This window comes from Oenanthe melanoleuca, chromosome 4 (genome assembly GCF_029582105.1).
Source record: "Oenanthe melanoleuca isolate GR-GAL-2019-014 chromosome 4, OMel1.0, whole genome shotgun sequence".
NCBI classification, from domain to species: Eukaryota; Metazoa; Chordata; class Aves; order Passeriformes; family Muscicapidae; genus Oenanthe; species Oenanthe melanoleuca.
The window spans coordinates 59,147,794-59,171,235 of NC_079337.1; the positions used below are offsets into that span (position 1 = coordinate 59,147,794).

The 23,442-nt window shown below is 38.0% G+C and overlaps 1 protein-coding gene across 1 annotated transcript in view; it reads left to right on the top strand.

Annotated features, from left to right (window-relative positions):
* The window catches only part of SORCS2 (sortilin related VPS10 domain containing receptor 2), a 523,907-nt gene extending 500,936 nt beyond the window's left edge, over window positions 1-22,971 (top strand). Inside the window, exons 25-28 of the mRNA XM_056490195.1 lie at window positions 885-987; window positions 9,832-9,989; window positions 12,122-12,201; window positions 12,540-22,971. Of these exons, the coding sequence (XP_056346170.1) occupies window positions 885-987; window positions 9,832-9,989; window positions 12,122-12,201; window positions 12,540-12,563 (365 nt within the window). The 3' untranslated portion in view covers window positions 12,564-22,971. The remainder of the gene's footprint in view (window positions 1-884; window positions 988-9,831; window positions 9,990-12,121; window positions 12,202-12,539) is intronic.
* Window positions 22,972-23,442: the final 471 nt, after the last annotated feature.

The following is a 23,442-nucleotide window of genomic DNA, read 5'->3' on the forward strand; positions in this document are numbered from 1 at the left end:
TTTAAAACAAGTGGAAACAGGGTGGGGACATTTGTTGTGTACATTTCCTGCTTCCCTGGATTCACTGTTGATGGAAACTGGTTGAAGAGAGTAAGTGTGCATATATGTGTATATTTTGAACAGAGAGACATTAAAATGATGTTTTGACTTGAATCCAGCTTTGACTTAAATCTTTTATGAGAATGTCCTGTAATTTTTGTTTGTGTATTATCTCCCATAATATATCCTTCCTTATTTATTTCAGTGTGTTGTGGGAGAACAGCTTTAGCCAGACACTATCAATTTATGTAAATGCTGGTGTGATATTTTATCTGTCAGCTCTCTGTAGAAGACAAAGCTCTTTTATCTAGTTGCTAATGTAGAATTGTGTTACAGTCTCACTGTGGTATCCTGTCTGGTGTAAAGGGCTGACATTTCTTTGCCAAGACAAAAGGGATTGAAAGAAGTCCATGTTCATTCCAGCCTTTACCAATGCATGACTGATGAGTCCATTTGTTGTTCAGAGCCTTAGTTTCTCCATCTGTGAAATTAATACATCCCTGCTTTTGCAAAGCATGTACTTAGTAAATGTGTGATCATTTACTATGATAACTTCAGATTCCCTGAAAAAAACCCAAACAACCACTGAGTATGCAAATAATTAAATATTCAGGATCTTGGGTTTTGGTGTTTGTTCCTTTCTTTTTTTAAAATGGGTCCTCTGTCCTTCAGTAACAAGTCACCAATTAATTTTTTGGTTTTGCCTTCCTGAAGAAGCCACAGAGTGAAGAGTGCAAAAATAATGACCAATGTTTTTGACCTGACAATTAAGTAGAAAAGAGCACTCAAGAAGGTGAATGATGTGGAAGGGAAATTACAAAACTGTTCTTTCATTTGTTTTTCAGACTCCCAGAGGATTGGAGGAGGCAGTGGCTACTGGGCTATTGTGGTTCTCTTTGTTATTTGTTTAGTTGCAGTTGGGGCTTTCATCCTCTACAAGTTCAAAAGGCAAGTAAACTTTAATCAATGTATGCATTTTAATAACTAGATTTATTAATAGATTAGCAAGAGGGAATTTGTTATTTGTAAAGAAGATTTCTTGAAGAATTGAAAGTCTTTGAAAGTTTTATTTTTCTGAACTTTTCAGACATCAAGGTACTGCACTGATGCTTGTTTCACTTGCCATGTTCCAAGATAAATATCAACAGTATGGCAACTATGGAGAGTTTGTTCAGTTTGTCTAAATAATAGCATCAAGAATCAGAGCTGAACTAAAATATTATTCCTGATTAATTCCCTTCTCATTACTGCTAACAGTTATGAATAAGGTAAAACTATTGGGACAGGGAGTGAATCTGCAATGCTGATTTGCTTAAAATAGTAGTTTTATCAAAGCCTGTAATGCTCTGGGGCTTCTCTTTGCACACATTACATTTTAATTGCTGAGGCAATGCCATGGAGAGTGACTGACAGGAAGAGATTAGTGTTAATTTGGCACTAGAGTGTGTGTGGGGGGAGGAATACTTCTACAAGTGGCCCTTGTGTGGAGCACATTCTCAAAACTGACAATGCTAGCCTTGGACAGTCCAATGTGTCTTTAGTCTGCAATTGATTTTAATCCAAGCTGCTGAGCAATTTAAATAATTTGTTCTTGTTTGTGGGACAGTGCTATCATTGTGTGTCCTACTGGCATTTCTGTATCTCTGGGGCATTCAGAAGCTGTTGGGTTTGAGCATACTGGAAACAAGCCATCCTCATTATCATCATCATCATCATCATCATCATCATCATCATCATCATCATCATCATTATCTCCTGTTGTCCTTCCTCAGGGAGGATTCTTAATGATTTGCCTCATTTTCAAAAGGGTGATTCTTATTTAAAGTAAATATAAGTTTATTGAACTAGGAGCAGCATGAAGTTTGTGACAGCAGTAAATGTAGCTAGCATTAAGTAAGAGTTTGTTTAGCTGAAGTATTTTTATGTCAATAGAGAAAAACCCCTTTTTCTTCAAGAACCTAGGTTTTTTAGAATTCATAGTGACTGATTGCTTTAAAGGACAATGCACAGAATGCTATATCAGACTGTCTACAACAGAATAAAAATCCATTTTGCTATTTTAGGTGCCTGAAGCGAGGAAAAACGTAAAAGTAGTTGATGTGATGTAATTATATTATTTCAATAGCAATACAATGGAGGATTTTCTGTTTATGGTTTTGATAATAAAACTTCCTTGTGATATCTTTTAAAAGCTATCTGATTTATATCTTTTATTAGCTCTTAAATGAGAACAATTAAATAACAGACACAATTACTGCATGGTAGAAGAAGTATAAAATATTCAGGAAAGGAATAAAAACATAATCTTCCTTGAGTTCTTTCTAAAATACCCAATGAACCATTGCTTTATAAGTAGAGCTTTTATTAAGAAGGAAAATATAGTACAATTTCCAAATTGTGAGCTTTAATGTCTCTCACACTTCTGTATATAATTTGTGAAAATCATTTGCATTTACATTTGGGGGTGGGGGGTAATTTAGATGCAAGTGAGGACTATTGTGAGATATATTCAAAAGTTTGTCAGTAGCCTAAAAACTGCTGCTGGCATTGATGAAGGACCAAGCAGCAGTATTCAATTTTAACCTGTATCTTATCTGTTTCTGAGATATTTGACAGAATCCTTTTTAAATATTCCTGCTAAGCTTTTCAAAATTGACTTTTTTTTTTTGTTGCATCCTTCATTTGCAATTTCTTCTTCAAAGAATATTGAGTACCTAATCAGTGCTATGTTTCAAAAATGACTTTTTCCTCATGGGCTCCCTGTGAAAACTCCTGTCCCACCAAAATCTTTAATCCCTTTTAAAAAGTCTTTCCTGAGTTTGTGGAGATGGTTGATGCATTGCTGGATCCCCATGGAATACTTGTTGGGAGTACAGGCCCTTTAAAGTCAGTACAGTGAGTACATGAGTTTACAAACTGGTCCACAGGGGCTGAGGCTAAGAATGAGTGTCCTTTGTAGAACTAAAAGTTGCAAGTTATAATGCATGAAGCCAACTTTTCAATATTATGTGCCTGGGTATTAAAAATTAATTTGCTGAAAGAATGCCCTAGGCAATAAAAAATGTGCAATTTTCGGTGATAATTTCAGAATTACTCTGGCCTATGGTAACTCAGATAACTTGGGGAGATAAAATTATGATTAAATTCCAAACAGAAATTACAGATGTGAAAAGTGTTGAAAAGATAATACTGTCCTTAATTATAATGTATGATTTACAAATATAAAGAGTAGATGAAAGATATTTGGTGATGCTTTCCCTTCATTCATATAGCTTAATAGAAAAGTTAAAACTCCTTTTTCCCTACACCAGTGAAATTTTTTTGATCTTAGTTTTATCACTAGACTGGTTGGGTGTACAGGACCTGGCATTGGAGCACATACAAAGCAGATGGTTTGCAAGAGATTGTATGAACATGTCTTGGGCTGCTCTCTCTCTTTCTCTCTCTTTGTTTTCTCTGGCTCAAAGTTAAGTTTGATACCTGCAAAGATGCAAGATGGAAAAACTGGCTTGCAAAATCAGGTAACTGGACTGGCAGAGAGGTTACAGCTTCATACAGGAGTGCCTGTCATCTATTTGCAATGACAGAGTTCAGGACTTGTGATGAGAAAAGGAGAGAAAATATCAGGCTTTTGTGTAGACCTACAGCTTTGGTAGAAAATGGCAAAACATGCTCAAGCTGCCCCAAGCTTTCTGAGGCTACTTGTCCCCAAGCATGGTCATCTGCCCAAATTATTCCTGAAGTGCATGTCATAAGACCTTGGTTACTAATTTACACTAATTTTTGTCAGACTGAGCTGGGAAATGAAAGATGGTGTTGACAAGACATCAGAAACTAATCCAATACCTCTTTTTTTAATGAATCTTTCATAAGTAATGAAACTTGATGCTCCTATTTAATTCCTCATTTTTTGAAAACTGCAATATTCAGTACTAAATATTGGTGTCCTTGACAAGAAATAAATCTAACAAAATTAGTTTGGGAGAGAGCTGTGATCTAAGAATAACAATCCTGCATAAGATTTTTTTGTCCAATGCTTCATATGCAGAAAAAGACAAGATTATTTCTTTTAATTAGACAAGGGTGGGTAGGGGAAAAACAGTGGCAGATTCATGTAGAGGTAGTGGAATTTTGGCTGATTTTATAAGCATAGTACAAACCAATGCCACCTCATCCCTCTTCAAGGAATGCCCATTAAATAAAAAATATGTAAATGGTATAATTGCTCACTGCTCTGATCAAGTCTAAAATGTTATGATCTGCTGGATAACCAGAGCTGTCATGGCTGTCTAGCTAGGTCACATCTGTTTTTATATGCCCTAATCCCAAATACTTAAGCATTGACTAGGAAGACTGCTGCCCTCTGTTTTTACATGTAAAATTGCAAGTATTTATCATTTCATGTCCCCATTCCTCAGCCTCATGCACCTCCCACTTTATCTGATGGTTTCTTTGTGTATCCAGCCACTTCTTGAAAAACTGGTGCTGGAAGCCCCAGAGATCATCAAGTGACTCCTGGCAATCCCAAGCATGCTCATGTTTGCTTTAAACAAAAGAAGAAAAAAATAAAAGGAAGAAACCAAAATGTTTTGAGAAACACTGGGTTTGATCCTTTGTGATCAGAGTAGATAAGGAATTCAGAGTAGGGCTGTTTTTACTCTGTATATGGCAAGTAAATTTTAAATTATAAATGTGATGGATTTTTTAAAACTAAGTGCAATGGCATTCAACAAATGAGCTGTTTTGTTTGTCTATTGGTTTGGATAGTTTAGGGGAGGAATTTTGAGCATGGCAACAGAAGCAAGGGGTCATTCCTCACAGGTGAGCCAGCTGTGGCTCTGAGGAGGAGCAGTGCTCTCAGCAATGTGGGTGCTGGGCAAGCCACAAGTAAAGAGCCTTTGCTCTGCTCTGCTCTCACCAAGCAAAGGGTGCCTCAAGCAAACATATTGCAATGCTCACTAGTATGCTCCAGTTGTTTAAGCATCCAGGTAAAATGGACTGCAGCTGCTTCTTTTGCCCACAACAATATGAAGCATCTGGAAAATATTTTTGAAAAATCCAGGGCTATTTCTTTATGCAGATCTGGGATCTGTGCATATTTTTCCTATACCATACCATCTTTACTAGATTTGGTTCAGTAAAAACACACTTTTTCCGTTCAGTTTGAAACAATGTTTGTATTTTTTGTGGTTTTCAAGCTGCCATCCAGAAAAGATTTCTTCATCCTTTCAGAAGAAGGTTTATGGTGTGGGATCCTGGGCAACAGTAGAGAGAAGGGAAATAGTACTGTCTGCACCAGGAGAAGTGGAGGAAAGGAAAATTTTATTTTAGCCACTTCAAAGCTGCCATGTAATCATCATGCTATTAGTGAAAGATCTGAAATCATCATTTTCTTATGTTTCATTTCTGTATGATAGCAGGATATTAGAGTAGCCAAACCAGAGCAAATAGCTTGCTCTTAGGCTTATGTATTTGACCTGGTTAATTGCAGCAAATTTGATTCTCTGAAGGAGTATAAAAATCTTCATCTTTTAATTTTTATGCAAAACTACTGCTGGTATATTTAAAGCTGCATACATTGTTTTCACAAATCACCATGAATCCTCTTCACCCAGATTTATACCATTTTGTGTGTATTCCTTTTTTCCTGCTACTATCAAGTACCAATTTTGGTAAATGAACCCCCTCCTGGGTGTTTTCCACAATCTGGAGCAGAACTGTGTTATCTTTCTGCCTCATTGACTTACTATCTCATTTTCAGTCTCTGAAGAAAAGCTATCTTTTTTCCTCACCTTGCTTATACTACTTTTATGTTCCATGAGAGCAAGCTTAGTCCCAATCCATGCCTTTTAGTGATAAAAAACCAGGCACTAATTTAATGTTCCATAATATTTTGTAAAAACATCCTCAGAAATCAAAGTAATAGCATGCAGAAAAGATTTTGGAAAGTAAAGAGGCAAGTATATCAGGAGTGCCTTAAAGCACAAAGAAGTCAGTCATCTGAACATTAATCCAAACATAATAAAGTCAACACCACAATAAAGTATTCTATTTAATGGTTTATTATTGTTGTTATTTTTATTTAAGTTCCAAGAGAATGCTACATTATTCCATATTCTTTGCCATGTGAATATGTTTCCTATTTTTTTATACTAAAAGGAATTTTAATCAAGCCTCTGGAAAATAAATGAAGTTTCATAAAGGCAAATGAATATTTTTTTCCACAAAGAAGGAATTGAAAGCCAAATAAACTAGAGCATAAATGAGTAGGAATCAATATTGCATCCCCCTCCTGCTGTTCCTTCCTGCTGAACATTTTTAAGTGCTAACAGTTTGGGGTATGAATTGATTAGAATTTGTGAATAAAGGAAGGAAAACAAAGTACTTCCTGGAATATCTTCTAAAAGGAGTGGGACCTGGAGAGCTGGTGAAAATCATGTGCTGTGATATTCTTTAGTAGTGCTGTGCAGAATCACTTCTCTAGCTTGTATTTTTATGGTGCTCAAAGCAGGCATAGTATTTCTTCTTTTTCATGATGGAAATAAAATGCTACAGGAAAAACAAAAAGAGCTGAAAATGTAAACCATGGAGTGCTGCTCAGCAGAGCTAATTGTCTCCAGTGATGGATGTTAAGCACATGCATTTTGCAGATGAAGAGTAAAGCCCCAAAGAAACTATTGCATAATCTCCTTGCCTGTTCTTCTAAATGTGCTTTCAATTTTCATATTGCTGATACAAATCTTTTGGGTCAAATTTCGTGTCTTGTCATGTTTTCACAGTAGTCTTTTATGTAGACCCAAGAATTTCTGCTCTGCCTGCTTCAAACAGTTATGTTGGACTCAACTGCTTCTTGAAGAAAAGCAAAGCACATCAGGGTACACTAGAGTTTTACTCTGTGTAAGTAGGAGTAGCAGCCTCCTTCCTGCCTGTTAGAGCAGTGAGAAGCAAAAGTGCCAGAATCAGGCCCATCTTTAGCAAGGCTCCAGAATCCACAGCCTGTTTCATCCCACAGTGTGGCTGTCCCTTGCAAACAGAATATCCAGCACGTGTGTTAAAAATGGTTCTTGAAAAAAACTCAACCAAACTCAAACACAGAGAGATCTCTGTAGTGTATATGAAGTCTAATATTTACAGTCCTTATCTTCTCAAGGCCTGTGATATTCTCCTTCCTCCAGTCCATTCAATGTTACAGTCTTTCCCATGCAAGTGAGGAGCAAAGGAAAGTGTGGAGTACTGAGTATCTCAGCTTTATACCTTCCCCAAAGGATCTGTACTTAGCAGAATTGGGCAAGATAAGACAAGCAAGAAATAACAGCTCACACTTTTTTTTTTCATCTTTTTATTCTTAGAATATAAGGAAATGCTCTCAGCAACAATACATTGAATGGTTATTTGTGAATTTGAGAGGTTTCTCCATTCTTCATGAGTATGTTTAGTATGTGTTATGCTCATGGTTATCTCTAACTAGGAAGTCATGCAGGAGCTGTGAGTTGAAGCCTCAGGATTGACACCAAAGCCACACTTGGTTGAGCTGGTTTCACACAGGTCCAGGCAGCAGTCACACTAGCAGCTCTTCTCCCTTTACTTGACTGCAAAGGTCTGATGTGCCATATGGGTTTGAGATGCTTAACGTTTTTATTATGTCAAAATTGTTTTGATAATGCCAATGATGCTTCTCTAAACTGTCAGAAATAGTTCTGAGAAGGTTATTATAATTATTGTAGAAACATATGTGCTAATTCTGCAGATGTGTTACAGAGACATTCTTCTGGGTTTTGTCTCCCTTAGGCATTTGATGGTGGACTGAAAGTGAGCAGTTTGACAGGTTTGATGCAGGTCTGATTGAGAGAATAGTTTTCCACATGACCAGTTTCATTACCAGACACATTAAAAAACAGTCTGGAGTTACTGGCCCTAGAGAAAAAAAATCAAAATTAATTACCTAATGTATTTGTTTTGGTAATGAGGAATGTCCTTCCCTCTTGCAAAATGGCTTTTTATAATCCATATAATGAAAGGAGAGTGATGCAGGGCTTGGCTTTATGTGTCTGTTGGAGGAGCCCTCAGACCTGTTTAGTGATCATAAATAGCACAGCATTGTGTCATCAGACCTTCTTTCCATCCTTGTCCTTTTCCTTTTGGCTTTGTACAGCTTATAAATAATGGGATAAAGTACCTAATTTTTATTTAGAGATATAATTGTGTGTGTGTGTGTGTGTGTGTGTGTGTATACACATATCTATACAGATATGTGTGTTTGTGTAGATATATAGGACTCAATTTATCTTTTGGATTGTTCAGATTAAAGGGAGGAGATTGTCTTCATCTTTAGTTTCTTTGTAATTTCCATTTATTTTCATTACTTTGATGCAATGGAAGTTGTTCTTCAGAATAGTTTGTTGCAGTAACTTTTTTTTATCTCAAACTAAAATGATGCCCCTTGCTAAAGAAACCTTCTTGTGAAATGGCATTTAAAATAGATGTTCAAGAGCATAGAGAAAATAATCTGTGTATTTATCCAGCTTTTAAACTGCTGCCATAATATGGAGGAGGAGATGGTTGCTTTTAGAGAGATGCCTAAAAATTAGTGTCACTTTTTCTATTTTCTCACTGTCTAAAGGGGCTCAACAAAAACCACAGCTGTTCAACCCTGTTTTTCCTTTTCTTCCTGTTGTCTGCCCATAGTAATAATCTGGCTGTAAGCACAGACTTTGACAGCCATGATCTGCTGTCATGCTGCTCAAGCTGTCAAGCAGCTTCTGGCACTGCAGGAAATGGAGCTTAGAGCCTGCAGCTCCCTAATCTGCTTGGTGCTTGGGAAAGGATGTCCTCATGTGCCTGGGCAGACTGCAGGTGAACACAGCTACAGCACAAAGGGTATGGCTCTTGAGGAATGTTTAAACCATAAAATCTGTTGCAAAGCTAGCAGTCCCTGATTTTTTTCCCTTTGAGTTTACAAAGTCTAATTTAAATTAATCTAGTTAAGAACCTTTTATCAATATTAAGTCGTAAGCCTCCTAGTCTCAGCCATGGTGCTAATTGTCCATTAGAGGCATTTAATAAGGTGGTTTTTGTTTCTCTAGATTCCAGTCAGAGTGAGTGAATTATTGTCTCTTGTAGAGTTTGTCTAATTCATAAGTTCCCAGTCCAAAGTTTATACTGTCTCCTTCAGTGCTGCCTGCTTACCTTAACCAACCTCCCCTGTCTTGTACTCTTATCAATGCCTGTTTTCCTTCTCACTCCTTACCCCTTGGTCCTGGCCTCCTGGCTCTTCACTCTCTGCTCCTTTCCATTCCCTGTCTCCTGAACTTCTCCTGACTTTTTTCCCTGACCCTGATTGACCATGAGTGCCATCTGATGCTATCACACTTCAATGCCAGCCCACATGCTCAGGGATATGTGATGATGATTGCAGCCCAGCTTCATGTATGTGAAGGCACCTGGGACCAAGAATGAACACCCACTGGGCCCTTTTGTTGCTTGAATAATTAAGACAGGTTTTCTGTGGCTTTAGTAGTTTTTTTCAACGTTGCTCATTGTCTGTTAATCTTAGAAATGGATGCTTAAATATTATGTTAGTATGAAGATCCTGATAAGGTGGTTAAATAAAACCCTGATGGGGAACAAAGAGTGGATAAGTTTAGGTTGTGATCACAAAATTAAGGAAGGTTGGGGTTGGTAATGATTTTTTGTTCTGGAACAACTTTGCCCTGCTGGAGCTCTGCTCTGATGCCAGTGTATGTGTGACACAAAAGAATTCCATCCCAAAACTTTTCTTCTTGTCCCATGTAGGAAACTGCCAGGCAGAAATGTCTACGCCCAGATGCACAATGAAAAAGAGCAGGAGATGACAAGCCCTGTTAATCACAGTGAGGACACCCAGAACATCATCCAGGGTGAGGAGTTTATTGATGATGATCTGGACTCTCAAACTCTAGGTAACGCAAGAGGTAACTTCGTTTTTAGCTTCTACATTTTCATAAGTAGTTGATTTTAAATTGATGTTTGCTTTCATTTTAGTTCTCTTTCATTTTCTGTTCAGTCTCGAGAAGATGTAAGTGGTAACACCACTAACAAGGGATTATCTCAATCACCTTCTTTTGGCTTGCTTGAGATACAGGCTAATGTATGGGTGATGTGCTATATAGAGCATGAGTACTGAGATAGTAGTTTAGTGTCAGGAGACAGACTTGGACAATTTTGGAGATAAGTTATATTTGGTAGAATGGGATATAATGTGCAACAGTTGAGTTCACTCAATAATCCCCTAAATTAGTGGAAAATTGAGTTCAGGCTGGAAGGATTTGTAGAGTCAATGCTTCTGTGATTTCAGATGGATTGGAGGGGGATCCATGGCTTTTTTTTGCCTTTATATTCCAGTGGCATTTAAAGTTTTTGTGATTAGAAACATTAAATTTATTCATGTATAAAAAGTATCATAAGTCTTCCTTAATTTAGTTGTTGATTTTCTAGTATTCATGAGGTGGTTATAAAGAACCCATGAGGGAAATTTTCTGTAAGTATCTCTCAGTGCAAATGATTTCAGGTGGAAATATATATCCTGGCACCCTCTGGTTAGTTTTAATGCAACATGGACTTCTGATCTATATTACATTGTCTTCAGACTGCTTTCAGGTCACAGTCTGAAAATTGTAGGACAGTGTTAGAAACACCCAGTTCCATTTCTGGAAATTTGTGAAAATGAATCAGATGATCCAAAGCTTTTGGGATTTGCAGCACTAGACTGATGGTGTGAAAGGCAATTAAAATATCTTAATGAACCCCAAGGAAGAAGATACGTTTTGGCTGCACCCAAGGTAGCCTGGGCAAGACAGAACCTGATCTGAGAAGAGATTTCTTTATCTTGGGTTTCACCTTTTTTGTTTGTTGTCGATGTCTTTATTTTCATTTGCTGAACTTTGTGCTGCTTCTAGGTTCTTGGAGGAGTTAGCTTTGAACTCAAGGGAAGAATCCAGCCTCTTGCTTTGCTTTGTGTATTTCTATCTCTTCTTTGACAACCTTGAGTATCCCTGCTTTCATTCTGATTTTGCAAGACAACCTTTGTTGCTCTCCTGAATTTACCAGAGTTAATTAAAAAGAAAAAAAAAAAAACAAAAACAAACTTGCAAAAACAAAGTCTGTGTTAAATTTGTTTGGTCATCTTATCTCCAGGGTCCTTTGAGGAGAACCTGAATGCTTGCAGACATGTCTATTGAAGTGGAGCATTCAAACACCTCTAGTAATGTACATAAGCATAGCTTTATTTAAGGGTAGGAAAATCTCTCATGGTTTATTTGAAAGAAGGCAGCTTTGGATGCTCTAATAAAGAAATGCTATCCTGATTTATAACACATTTAGAATTAATCTCTGCTTGCCCAGCACTTGTTACTCAGAGAAAACAAAAATCTTCCCATCTGAGCAGAGCATTATTTTTTGGTTAAAGAGTACAAGACCATGATGTTTTGATGACATAAGAATGTAAATGTGATTTCGAGGTGATTTGTGCTTCCAGGTTGTCTGCAGCAGTAGACTTTCCAGGAGAGTGTATAAAGCTCATTTTTGTGGATCATAATCATCCATATTTGTCAGCTACTGTACAGCTTTTAGACAGAAGATGTTATTTAATACATAAAACGACACTCCTGCTCGCTCTACTGTTCTGTTATTTGCAATACTTTCCACTAGCTCCGGTATTGCTCACTACTGCCAAGAAAATATTCCTGTTAATGATATTCTATTTTATCTGGCTGGAGTATGAAGCATGTTATAATCCCTGCCTTATATTAAATTCTGGTTTACAACATTATTTGCAGAAGGTTCCTATGCTATGGAGATCCTTTCTGGTTCTGGTGAGCTGTCTCCCTCCCTCTTGGGAGATGTCAGGAGCCGCCTCTGCTCCATGCACAGCAGGGAGTTACAGGCCTGGGTTTCTGTTTGTTCTCTCTCTTCTCATAACTTTTGAATTTCCACAGTACAGTATTTCCAGACTCACCCATCCACTTTTTTTGTTTTCTATATATTTTATGTTGCCTACTTTATCGCAACCCCCACCTTGGGACTCCTCAACACCATTACCTTGCAGTGACTCCTTCTGGGAGAAGTGGCAACTTGAGCAGCTACAGAGTTCCCTTATTGCTGATGCCGGTCAGTGTCCAGTCCCAGGTCAGTGGCATGTCGAATGGACGCCTCAGGTTCCATTCTCCTCCCTCACCTGCACCCCTCGAGACAACTACACCTTTATAAGCCACAAAGAGAACCAACTTATGCTGTCACTGGGATAGAAACCCTAGGAATTCACCACAAAACCACCACCATGAGCAAAAGCTTTGTGCAAAAGTGTGCTGTAGGTACATGGAGCTGTTGCACCAACCTTCACCTGACCTGTTGTTTGATAAAGACACTCTCTTGTGCAATTGACTTGTCTCTGCAATAAAAGGGGGATTTATTGTGGAGTTCCTGAAATGCACTAATGCTGGCCTTTTGTTTCTGTATTTTCCTAGGCAATCACTCAGGCGTGGTTTTGAGCATCAACTCCAGAGAGATGCACAGTTACCTGGTTAGCTGATATTTGCAGCTGAACACAAAAACCGAAAGACTCTTCTCTGTACCGTTTTATTTTTCCCTGGTGATGTCCCAAAATTGCAAATATGGCTGTAAATGCTGATGGAGAGGAGGTTTCTTATCAGTCCTGTGGAAAAAAGCATCCATCATCAGTTACCAAGGGTGAAGGATAACTTGTCTTGTATTCACTCTATGGCCTGGGAACTCATTATGATTGAAACTCAAACTGTAGTAGCAAAATTTGTAGCCCTAGGCACCTTCAATGCCACCTTGTTTCTTTTCTGTATATGCTCTATTTCTTTATGTTTATTTTCAGAATGATTGACTGAACTTTGTAATTATATTTTTAATTGAGGTATTCAGTGGAAGGCTGGGAGTCTTCAGCCCAAAAAGGTGATTTTTACACAAGTGACTAGACCAGAAGAGATGGTTGGTTGATCACAATGACAATTTTTTTAGGAGGTTAAGTGTTTCTGTACTGGAAAAGGACTGAGTGAGGGACAAATGCACTCCTAGTTGAGACAAGCTCTTAACTTAAACATGTGTGAGACAATCTAACAAATTTAGTCTTAGGCCCTTCTGAGGATTAAAAGAAGTAAAATGTTAATTAGGATATCTTGTAATATACAATAATGCTCTTGTAAGTGTAGCAAGTCCTGACAAACGACAGCACCAGTATCTCCCCCAATCCCACCACATGTGAAAGAAAAACACCAGCTTGATGCTATTCCAGACCAGGTGCCTTCACTTGCAGACAGTCATTTTAGTTGCTCTTTTCTTTTCTCCTGAGCAAGCCCCTCTAGGATGATGGCAGCTGCCAGATGAGTTATCCTCTTAAGCCCTAGGCTGGTGGCCTGTCTCTTTTTTAAATTTCCAGAGTGTAAATACCTCTTTTATGCAGCTTTCTTTGTATGGTTATTTTTTTAAAACTTCCTATGAGGGCAGCTGTGCAGGGTGGGTCAGAGCTCTGCTCTGGGAGGGGCTGGGTAGCACTGCCTGTCCTTCCCACAGCATCCCTGTTTGGGGTTTCCCCTGGCACCTGCCCTTGCTGGCAGGAGTGGGCAAACCCCAGCCTGACCTTTTCTGCTTGGGTTGGTTTGGCAATGCAAAGGGTCATGGGGATGATGGGAAGGGATTTAGGGCTTCCTGTTCCCTTCCCACCACCACAGGGTGTCTCAGCCCTTTTCTGCAGGGAGGGCAGGGGAAGGGCTCTGGAGGAGCTGCCTGCAGAAAGGCTTTTGAGTCAGGTCCTTGTTTCCTAATCCCAGTTTTGTCAGTTGGGTCAGCGTTTCCTGCTCTCATCCTCTGCATCCCCAGATGGCAATGCAGTGAATCCACACTCCTCTTGTCTTTTCTCTCTGGTTTATTTTACCAATTTAGGAAAACAAGTGTAGTGTGGTGAGTTTAAATGTCTGGCATCCTGAGTGTCACAGCTGCCTGGGATTAGGATGCTTCTCTCAGAAACCTATATAATCTCTTCACTTTTTGCCTTTGATAGAGAATAAAGAACTCTGTACTCACTGAATGTCATACTGATGCTAGTGACAAGCTCGCACACCACCTTGTTTAAGAAGGATACAGGTAGCTCATTGTCCAGAATATGCAAGCAGAAAACAATGAATGCTAGTCAAATAGAAAAGAACTGTCTTAAAATCAGTGTATGCACTGGAATCATTCTTCCATGTAGCTGTGAATACAGAGCATATTATCATCAAATGCAACAGATTGGGATGTAGTAATTCAGTGTAGTGCTGTAGGCTCTCATGAACCACATAGGATGTATGTGTAAAGCACAAGAAAATTTAGATTATAAACTTACTGTAAGTAAGAAACTAGGTGGAAAAGTTAGAGAAGATTCTGAAAAGCACTTGCAAACTGCTCAGGAAACGAATTACAAAAATCGTTCAAAAATTTCTTCCTATTTAGTTGTATTGTGCCATGTAAACTTATTAGCAAAGAAGCAATGCCCTGGCTGACTGTTGTATGCCAGACTGTGGAAATCCAAGGTCTTAAATGTATCTGAGTCTGGATTTCTTGAAGATAAGTGGATACACAAAACATGCTGTGAATTGGAAACTCTGGGATCATTGCACCAGGGGCTTTCCCTCCTCACCAGCTCTTCTTGCTTTTTCTAGTGGAAATGAGCTGGAGCAGAGAATAAAATAACATTGCTAACATCTTACTTGTTCCTGTGAAATAAATCTGAAATAGGTTTGTTGTAGAGGGCAAGTGAGTGGCAAACCAGCTTCATGAACAAGGAATGGGATGGAAGCTCCAGCCTGGGGTTGTTCTCACATGGTTAGTTTGATTGGCAAAGGTCACACATCTAATTTATGCTTTAACAGCTACTTTTATACATTTAATTCAGGGTGATTTGTGTCTCTGATCACAGGAGTCTTTTGGAACATGGTAGAATATTTAACTGCTTCATACTCTAATTAACACAGCACAATGTAGTGCCTGTAATAATTTTTTCTGATGCTTATTAATTTGATTCATGCAGTGCTCCTGTGAGGTTGGTTTGTCATGTCTTGAAAACACTGTTTTCTAAAGATGTGTTGGTATTGCCATAACTGTATTACTAATACCCAGCAGATAATAAAGGAAGCCTTTGAACTATAAAATGAATTCTTTTAAAACTGAGAAAGTACTATTACCATTTTCTCATTCATGGTGTCTTGGTTTATCTGTAAATGAAAAGACTCACTAGTGCTAGTTTTCAAATCTCTTGCACTACATCCATGATATCTTCTTTTATCTTTTATCTTCTTTAAACTTTTTATCCTTTATATGTATCTAAAATCCTGATACATGGGTGTTCAGAAACACAGAGTTGCTTCTATGCACAAGTGCTAATCACACATGTGTGCATGCACACATGCAGTATCTGTACATATTTTAGTGAAGTTTTTCAGTGGGGAAGGGTGATGTTGTGGCTAAGAAACAGAAGATGACTGTCACATACCTGGATTCTGTACCCGGACTTTGAGCAAGTTACTTCCCTTGTACGTGCTCCAGTTTCCCCACCTATAAAATAGGTCTGATAGTAATTACCTACCTCACAGGGGTGTTGTGAGGCTAAATTAATTACTGTTTGTTCAGGATCATCAGAGCCTAAGAATTTTGTGAGCATAAATTATTAATTTATGTTTAACTCTCTTTGTTTTACTTGTAATTATCACTGTTCTTAACAGTTTTCTATTGAAACCAGCGGCAATTATGTATAAATGTAAAAAATGTATAATCCAAAAAAAGTGCTTCTCTAGTAAAAAAGGAAAAAAAAAGGTACTTTCATTGAAACACTGCTATTGCAACTGTTATGTGGTAGCACTGCAACATTGGCTGTGATTTTGCTGTTACAGTAGAATTGTCAACTCACCTCTCTTCATTGTTATTTGATCAAAAACCTTATAAAAATGGGTGCAGTGAGATTCATCAGCAGTGATATTGAACTATACTGAATCCAAAAAAACTGGCAGTGCACTGGCCTCATTGGCCTCTTTTGGCCTTCTTAAAATCTGAAGTATTTGCAATTTCAACAACATTCTGTACTTTTCAGAGTGCTCCAAACAGTATGATCTGAAACATTCTAACAGAACCATCAAGATTTACAGCTGTTTTCTTTGCTTTCTCTTTTGACATTGAATGTTTTATATGATTTTGGAGCAGCCCATCCATATAAAGTACTCAGAAATGCTCAGAGGACAATTAGGGAAAATGCACACAGTGTTGATTAATTTTTCAATGATATAAGCAATATAAACCAGTGTATATTTTTATACTCTGTTGAAAAGGGTGGTGGAAATGCCTGTGAAGAAATAGAAGGTATCAGGCTGAGGCAAGATGTTGTTATCCACAATTCACATCCAATTTCTTGGGACTCTTTTATGATATTCTCATTGAATTATATCCTTCTTGATGAGTTTTCTTCTTTCAATGACTGGTGTAATGAGGAATAAACTGTTTATTCATATAAAGTAGATGATTTATTAACTAACTGTCCTGTAGACAAAAACAAATCAGTGCTTTGCCATTAATAGTTCCTAGTGCAAACCAGGTTTCATCTGGCATGATTATCAAGGTTAGCTATGTTTTCAGTCCAGAGATCTTCTTTTAGTGGAGAGACTCTGTTACTCTATGCTGTGTCTTTAATAGAATGGAACTGCAGTAATTTCCATCCTCCTTACACAAATACATGCTCAAAGAAATGTGTAGGGAAAAGAAAATCTTTATAAGAAATAAATACATGCATTCAGTTGCAGTAGCTTTTTGATGATGAACCAGAGGTTCTGATAAGTTTTGAATTTCTAGTGTTTTTTCAAATCAATGTTCCTAAATAGATAGAATCAATGACAATTTCAGTCATGGATTTTTCCTATGTTTCCTATTAAAAGAGTTTTGTAATTTTTCATTAATGAGACTTCGAGGGAAAAGAGAGACTAAACATTTTATTTCATTGCACAGTCCCTGCCAGTTGGAGCTATTATAGTTGTTTTATGGTATATTGATTGATACCACTGTATTGTTTCCATATTCATTTTTATTTCAGCATTTTAGATGAAAGTGCCAATTCCTATCAAAATATTGGATTTCTACCAGGATGAAATTTATAAGCATTTACCTTTATAAATATTGATTTTTGAGTTGCAAAATTTTGTTTTGTCTTTTAAGTCCATCCAAAAAGCTGCTTCCTGGCTCATTTTCTCTGTTTTAATCCCAGTTGCACATTGCTTCTACAACTCTCATCAAGAGACTGGCACATAGCCAGTACTAGTCTGACAAAACCTACTTTCATTAGAATGGCATTTAATTGACTATAAGTAAGGTCTGCTTAGATAATTTTCTTAATGCTAAGTTTATATTTCGTGTTCTGTATTTCCTTTCAGTGTCTTAGCATTTACCCTCTCAGTGCCATTTAAATGCATTTTTATTCCTGTAATGTTTTTTGACTTATTTTTAGACTGTAATCATCAAAGTGACAATAACTCAGACCCCTGGTTAGCTTTTGCAATTAATAGCCTAACCCTGCAGTCTTGGGGAAATGTCAAGCTGTGCCCTCTGTAATTTTTAATCTTCTGTCCCAAGCCAACCCTTCTACCAACAGATCACCTCAGGAGCATTGTCTGTGCATGCTCAGACTGGAGGGGGTGCACACAGTCCAGGACAGCCCATTTCCCAAATCTGATGGGAATGCCACGCAAAGTTCTTATTTGTTCCTTCTTTTCAAGTATGCTGCATAAGGTGTATATTACTGGGGAAAGAAAAACCTGTAGTGGTACTTCAGGCTGCTCTGGAGGCTAAAGAATGCATCCTCTTGGAATATTTTTTCATTGAAATCAATATGAATAGTAAGTTAGTTTCATGATTTTTAATATGAGATCTCATTTCTGTAAGTCTTCAGTCCCAGCTTTTTTCCTTCTGTTAAATGGAGTAGCAAATTACTTAAACAATGAATTGTGGAGCCATGTATGACTTCCATTCTTTTCATCCCTTTTTTTTACCTTATGTGAAGCTTGTCAGCATTAATGTTTTCAGCTAGTTTATATGCTGGTAGCTGAGATAATATTCTGTAAGATGGTATCTAACATAAGAATTAGTGGAAGGCTTAGAAATATGTACTCTGAAATATGACATAGCTGTGTGAAAAAATCCTTATCAAAGAGCTGTTATGGTTTGCATTAAATACTTTCTAATAGTATATCTAAAAATTTAATTGCAAACTCTTTGCCTCTCTCTCCTTCCAGATTGATTTTCTTTCAGAAGCAACATTTACTGCCCCTGAAAGGAAGTGCATTCTTTCCCTTACACAAGTAATTTTGCTTAATATTTTTTCCTTGCAACACTTGCATTTCTCACAAACTTCATCTATCTTGATCAGCCTTGATTTCTGAGTTTCTGTAGAATTTGCATCTTTACAATGATTACTTGCAATATAGTGGATATAAAGCCTTGTTTGGCAGCAATAATACAACTAGCAGTACCTGGAACTGCTTAAATAATATGCCTTTTTCTCATGTATTTTTAATGGTATAATAAGTATATTAATCACCAGAAAGGCCAGGCATTCTGAATAACTTTCTAAGCATGTCTTATATTTCTATGTTATTTGCTGCTAATTTTAGCCAGCTTTTGATACTTATATTTAGTTCTTACTGGCAGTGTCTGCTCCTGCAGATCAAAGCAAATGAATTGGCTTATTCACTTTTTAGAAAAAGTATTAATTCACACTGCTTATTGATTAAAAAGAGTTTTAAAAGGAAATCTTTCTGAAATGGTGAAAGAGATACTTTTAATGAGGATAGCTCATACAGGGAAACATGAGGCTTATATCCATGTGGCTTTGGAGATATTTTTGTTATGGATTTTGAATAGAAAGGACTGTGCAGAAGAAACCTAATCCCAAACATCAGCAACATGCACATAGGCAGTTTGCAAATGGTAAAACTAGTCCAAAGGAGAATATTGTAATACACAACCTCTATGTTTCAGGTTCACATTAGCACCTTTAAATGGTTAAAATTATAGAATATCTTCAAAACAAGATGCCCAGGGAAATCCCAAATTCACTGGCTCCATTTACTTGTGAATACACTCCTCTCTTTGGGGTAATCTTTTGAGATGCTGAGTAGCAATGTTCATTAAATCACTTGCATTGTTTAATGCTTCCAAATATTTGCCAAGTAGTTTGTGAAACTATAGAAAAAAAAGCCCAAATTTCTACTCTTTTGTGTTTCTCCTCCTTTTCCCCCCCACCCCTTGGTTTGTAGCCCTTTTCTTCTCTTTCATTATTGCTTCTGTTTGTGGCTGGCTCTGCCTTGCCTGACTTCTCCAGATGACATTTCTCTACTGTCCACTTTTTCTTCCTTGCTTTTTGTTCTGCTTTATGTTTCTGTCTGTGTTTTTATTGGGGTATGCACCCTACTGTGTCCCAACTGGTAGCAAGAGGAATCACAGTCTCTTCCCCATTCCTGCCTCTCCTCTAAGCTCTGCTGGATTATCTGAGTCGATGAGGTTTCCTGTGCTTTTTGTCACTGCAGTCCATCCTTTCTGTTTCTTTTCCACTTTAGTATCTTTAATCCTTTCATCTTCAGTTTGGCTGTTATTTTCTCTAAATCTTTCTGGAACTCTTATCTTTTACTTTTCAAGAACTTTTCTCAGATGTTCATCCCAGAGAGCACATGCTTCTAGTTTGAGGGAGATGTGGATGAGTGTTATACTCCCTGAAAGAGTAAAAACCAGAATTTCCTCTCTCACCAGTGTATATATTGATTTTGCTGATGATCTGTAGTGAAATTATGTATTTAATTGCAGAGATGGTTATCTGTTTTCTCTCAAATATCTTTCTCTGCCTCTTTCTGGGTTACAGGCTGAGACATGGTGTTCCCATGAGTTTCCTGGAGCACAGCAAAGGCTGGCTTGCTTGGCCAGCCTTGGACTCTGGCAGGTACAGAATTGCAGCAGGGCTGGGTAGAGACACCTTGCCAGACCACTGTGCTGCATTTGTATTCCAGTATGGGAAATGCTGAGACCCAAGCTCAGACTCAGCCTTTTAGAGAAATTGTTACAACCCAAAGCTGAAGAATAGGTGAAGTAAAGAGAATTTTTTGTTAATAGTGGGTTGGGAGCAATTTGACTTGACAGGTTTATGGAATGGGTCTGTATGAAACCTCTCCTAGAGGCTGGGGAAAATGGCTTGGGTTCAAGTTCCATAAAATATAAATTTAAGCAAAGTCACCAGATGGATTTGGCAGAAAGATGCCAGAGGAGCTTGGAGAATTTAATGGGAGTAAAACCACTGAAAAGCTCAGCAGTATCCTGGAAGGGTTCAGCCTGTCTTGGGGAGTGTATGTGAGAGATGTGGGAGGGAGCACAGGACTAAACAGGACAAGGAAAAGCAGGGAGAAAGTCAGTGTTAGCAGTGTGTATGGCTTTACCACATGTTGTTGATTTTGTTTAGCTTGAGTCTTGAAGCTTACTTTAATTTTTAATGGCAACGATTTTATTTTGTTGGTTGCATGCAGAGACTTTAAACCATGGCTCTAAAATGATGCAGCATGAGAAACATGCAAAATTATCACCATCTCTGCTATAATTTAAGACAGATCTGACTTGCAGCATCTCACCTGAGGTGCATGGAAAAGATATTGCTTTCAGAGCTGAGATGCCTGTACGTGTGCTCCAGATGATTGTGGGTCACTTACTGATGGTGTTCCTCCCTAGCACAGCACTGAGCTAGGAGACAAGGGAAAAGAATTATTTTATAGAGCCCGTGTCTTGCATTTATACTGCTTAAATGTAATTTGCTAGAATGCCTCTATGAGCTGTAATTTTATAATGTATAAAGAAGATGAATGGAGCTGGTGTAATATTCCTGAGGGTAAACACCAGTGACTGGAGTTTGCTGAACATGTGACTAGAAATTTTAATTTTAGGAACAGAGAGTTCCTCCATTTCATATACACACCAGGCCTTTGAGTACAGATCCTTTTTTCCATTTGTCACTGACAGGCTGTGATTTATTTCCTCATGGGTGTAAAGTCATGGGTTGCACTTGCTGCACTGCAGAAGGCTCTGGAGGGAAAACATAACCAAATGGAGAAGTGTACTTGAATTCTCTCTTGATCCCAATCTTCTCTGAGTTGCTTTTCTCTGATTGTCATTCTGCCAATAAACTGGGTTGATGTTAAAAGGTGATTAACTCATTTTCATCCTCTTCCATGTGGCTGAGGAAAAATGAATACAAGAAGTTTGCAGAGGAATAGCAGATTGGAAGGGGGTGGGAAACTTGATCATCCAGCAGAGTGCTTTGGGAAGCTGCCACTTTTTATGTTTTACTTATCACTTATTTTTACAAATGTGTACAGCACCTGTGATTTACCTTTCCATTAAACTTTGATAGGTTTCTTTGACAGAAGGTGGTTTTAAATGCCCTAGGGTGTTGCAAGTGTGGGTTTAGGAGGCATCAGGTATTGCCCTTCCTTGCCTAAATAAAATTTACTTGGTGCAATTGCTCTGTATTTATGAAGCAGCACTAGGAATATTACTTCATCCTAGATTGGAGGAATATTTGGAGAGATGAGAATTGGAATGGGAGAATTTTCCTTTTTAAGAGTAAAGGATGGAAGCCTTATTTACAGTGCATCTGTGGCTGCTCCAGCACAAGTGGGTGCAAAGTCTCTTAAACCAGATACAGATAGATAAATATAGATTTTGTTGGCATTATCCATGAAAACAAAAGGGAAAAAATTGTAATTAAACCAAGCTTAAATAATATTTTGTGGGCAATTAGAGCTGCATGTCTTGGTAAGTATATGAAAGTCTATAAAATAAAGACTGGACTTGACATATGCCTTGTGAAGATTCACAATGCTGTTGTTAATGTGGAACATCATTTATTTGGCATTGCAGGGCCAAATTCTACCCTAACTTATGGCCATGCAGTTCCACAGACATTATCAGCTCAGTTTTGTGTTACAGAATTTCATACACGGTGAATTTGAAAAGCAGCTGCAGGTTAAATTCAGCCTTCTTCTCAATGCACCTGTGCTTACACAGGTTACTGATTTTCACCATAATTTTTATTCCCACTGCTAGCATGAGAGTTCTTTGGATAGATGTAAGGTAATTACAACCAAGGTAGAACTGAATTTTTAAACTGCTTTATGACTGCTTGGTCAGCAAATCTTAACACTGTATCCAACTGGATTTTTGACCAAGGAGTTATTCCACTCCATGAGGGTTCTTAGCAGTCATCAGTATTCTATAACCCCTACCTTTAACATACATGACCACACAGCCCTCTCCTGCCTTTGCACATTCTAGTATTTGTGAAAACAGAACATGCCTTCTCCTAATTTTGTTTCAGGTGACCTTGACCTTAAGCAGGTTTCTTTGTATACAGTAACAGGGCTCAAGTGCAGAATGAAATAAATCCATAATTGGTGCATTGTCATAAATGGGGAAAAGTGTTATTTGTATATTTTTGTAAATATGTAACATTTAATGGCAGTTTTGTAGTGATGTGCTGTTTTTGAGAAAAAGAAACAAATATATGTTTGAATATGCTTGACGTAACACTTAACTGTGATTCAATTGCACAAGTAATAGCTTAATCAAAAAGTCTTGTGCAATATGTAGTGCACACTCATAACCAAGTATCTGTTAGCGATCCACAAGCAAGTTTTTGGCAACTGTTAACAATGGTGATGAACTGTGCAGTACAGATTATCACGGTCTCTTTCAGCTTCCAAACATGTAGCAGGCAAACTACTGTATACGTACCTGTGTACTCCACTGCATCCAAAGGTATGCATTTGTCCTGAGAACCTGCACTCCAGGTTTTTCTTTAATAAAATTTGGTTCTAAACTCTTGATTGCTTTGTTTTTCTTTTGAAGCTTTTCACTGGGGGAAGCTTTTTGTGGAGGGGAAATGGTTTAACCAGTCGCCAGAGTTTGTGTGTGTGTGTGTGTATTTAGCAGCAAACTACTCAGCAACACTGAGCTGAAAGGCTGCAGCAAACCTTCATCCTCCTCCTCTTCAGCCACTCCACTCCATCCTCCTACACTGCTCGACTCCATTCCTAAGGAAAAAGGGAAAGTTCTTTTTCCTTTTCCCTGGGAGCTGAGTGCTGCAGTGTAGCTGGTGTTGGGTGACATCCTGTGGTGAGACAGAAGCTGTGCAGTCACTGAGTTATTTCTGTCCAGCTCAAGAATTATCTCCCTATGGCAGAGCGCCATCAACACAACAAAGGTATGTGTGTGTTCCCGTGCCTTTATTCCAAACTCTTCTTTTCTTTTATTAATTGTCCTTCCTTTATCCCACTCTTTTCCTAAGGAGTTGCC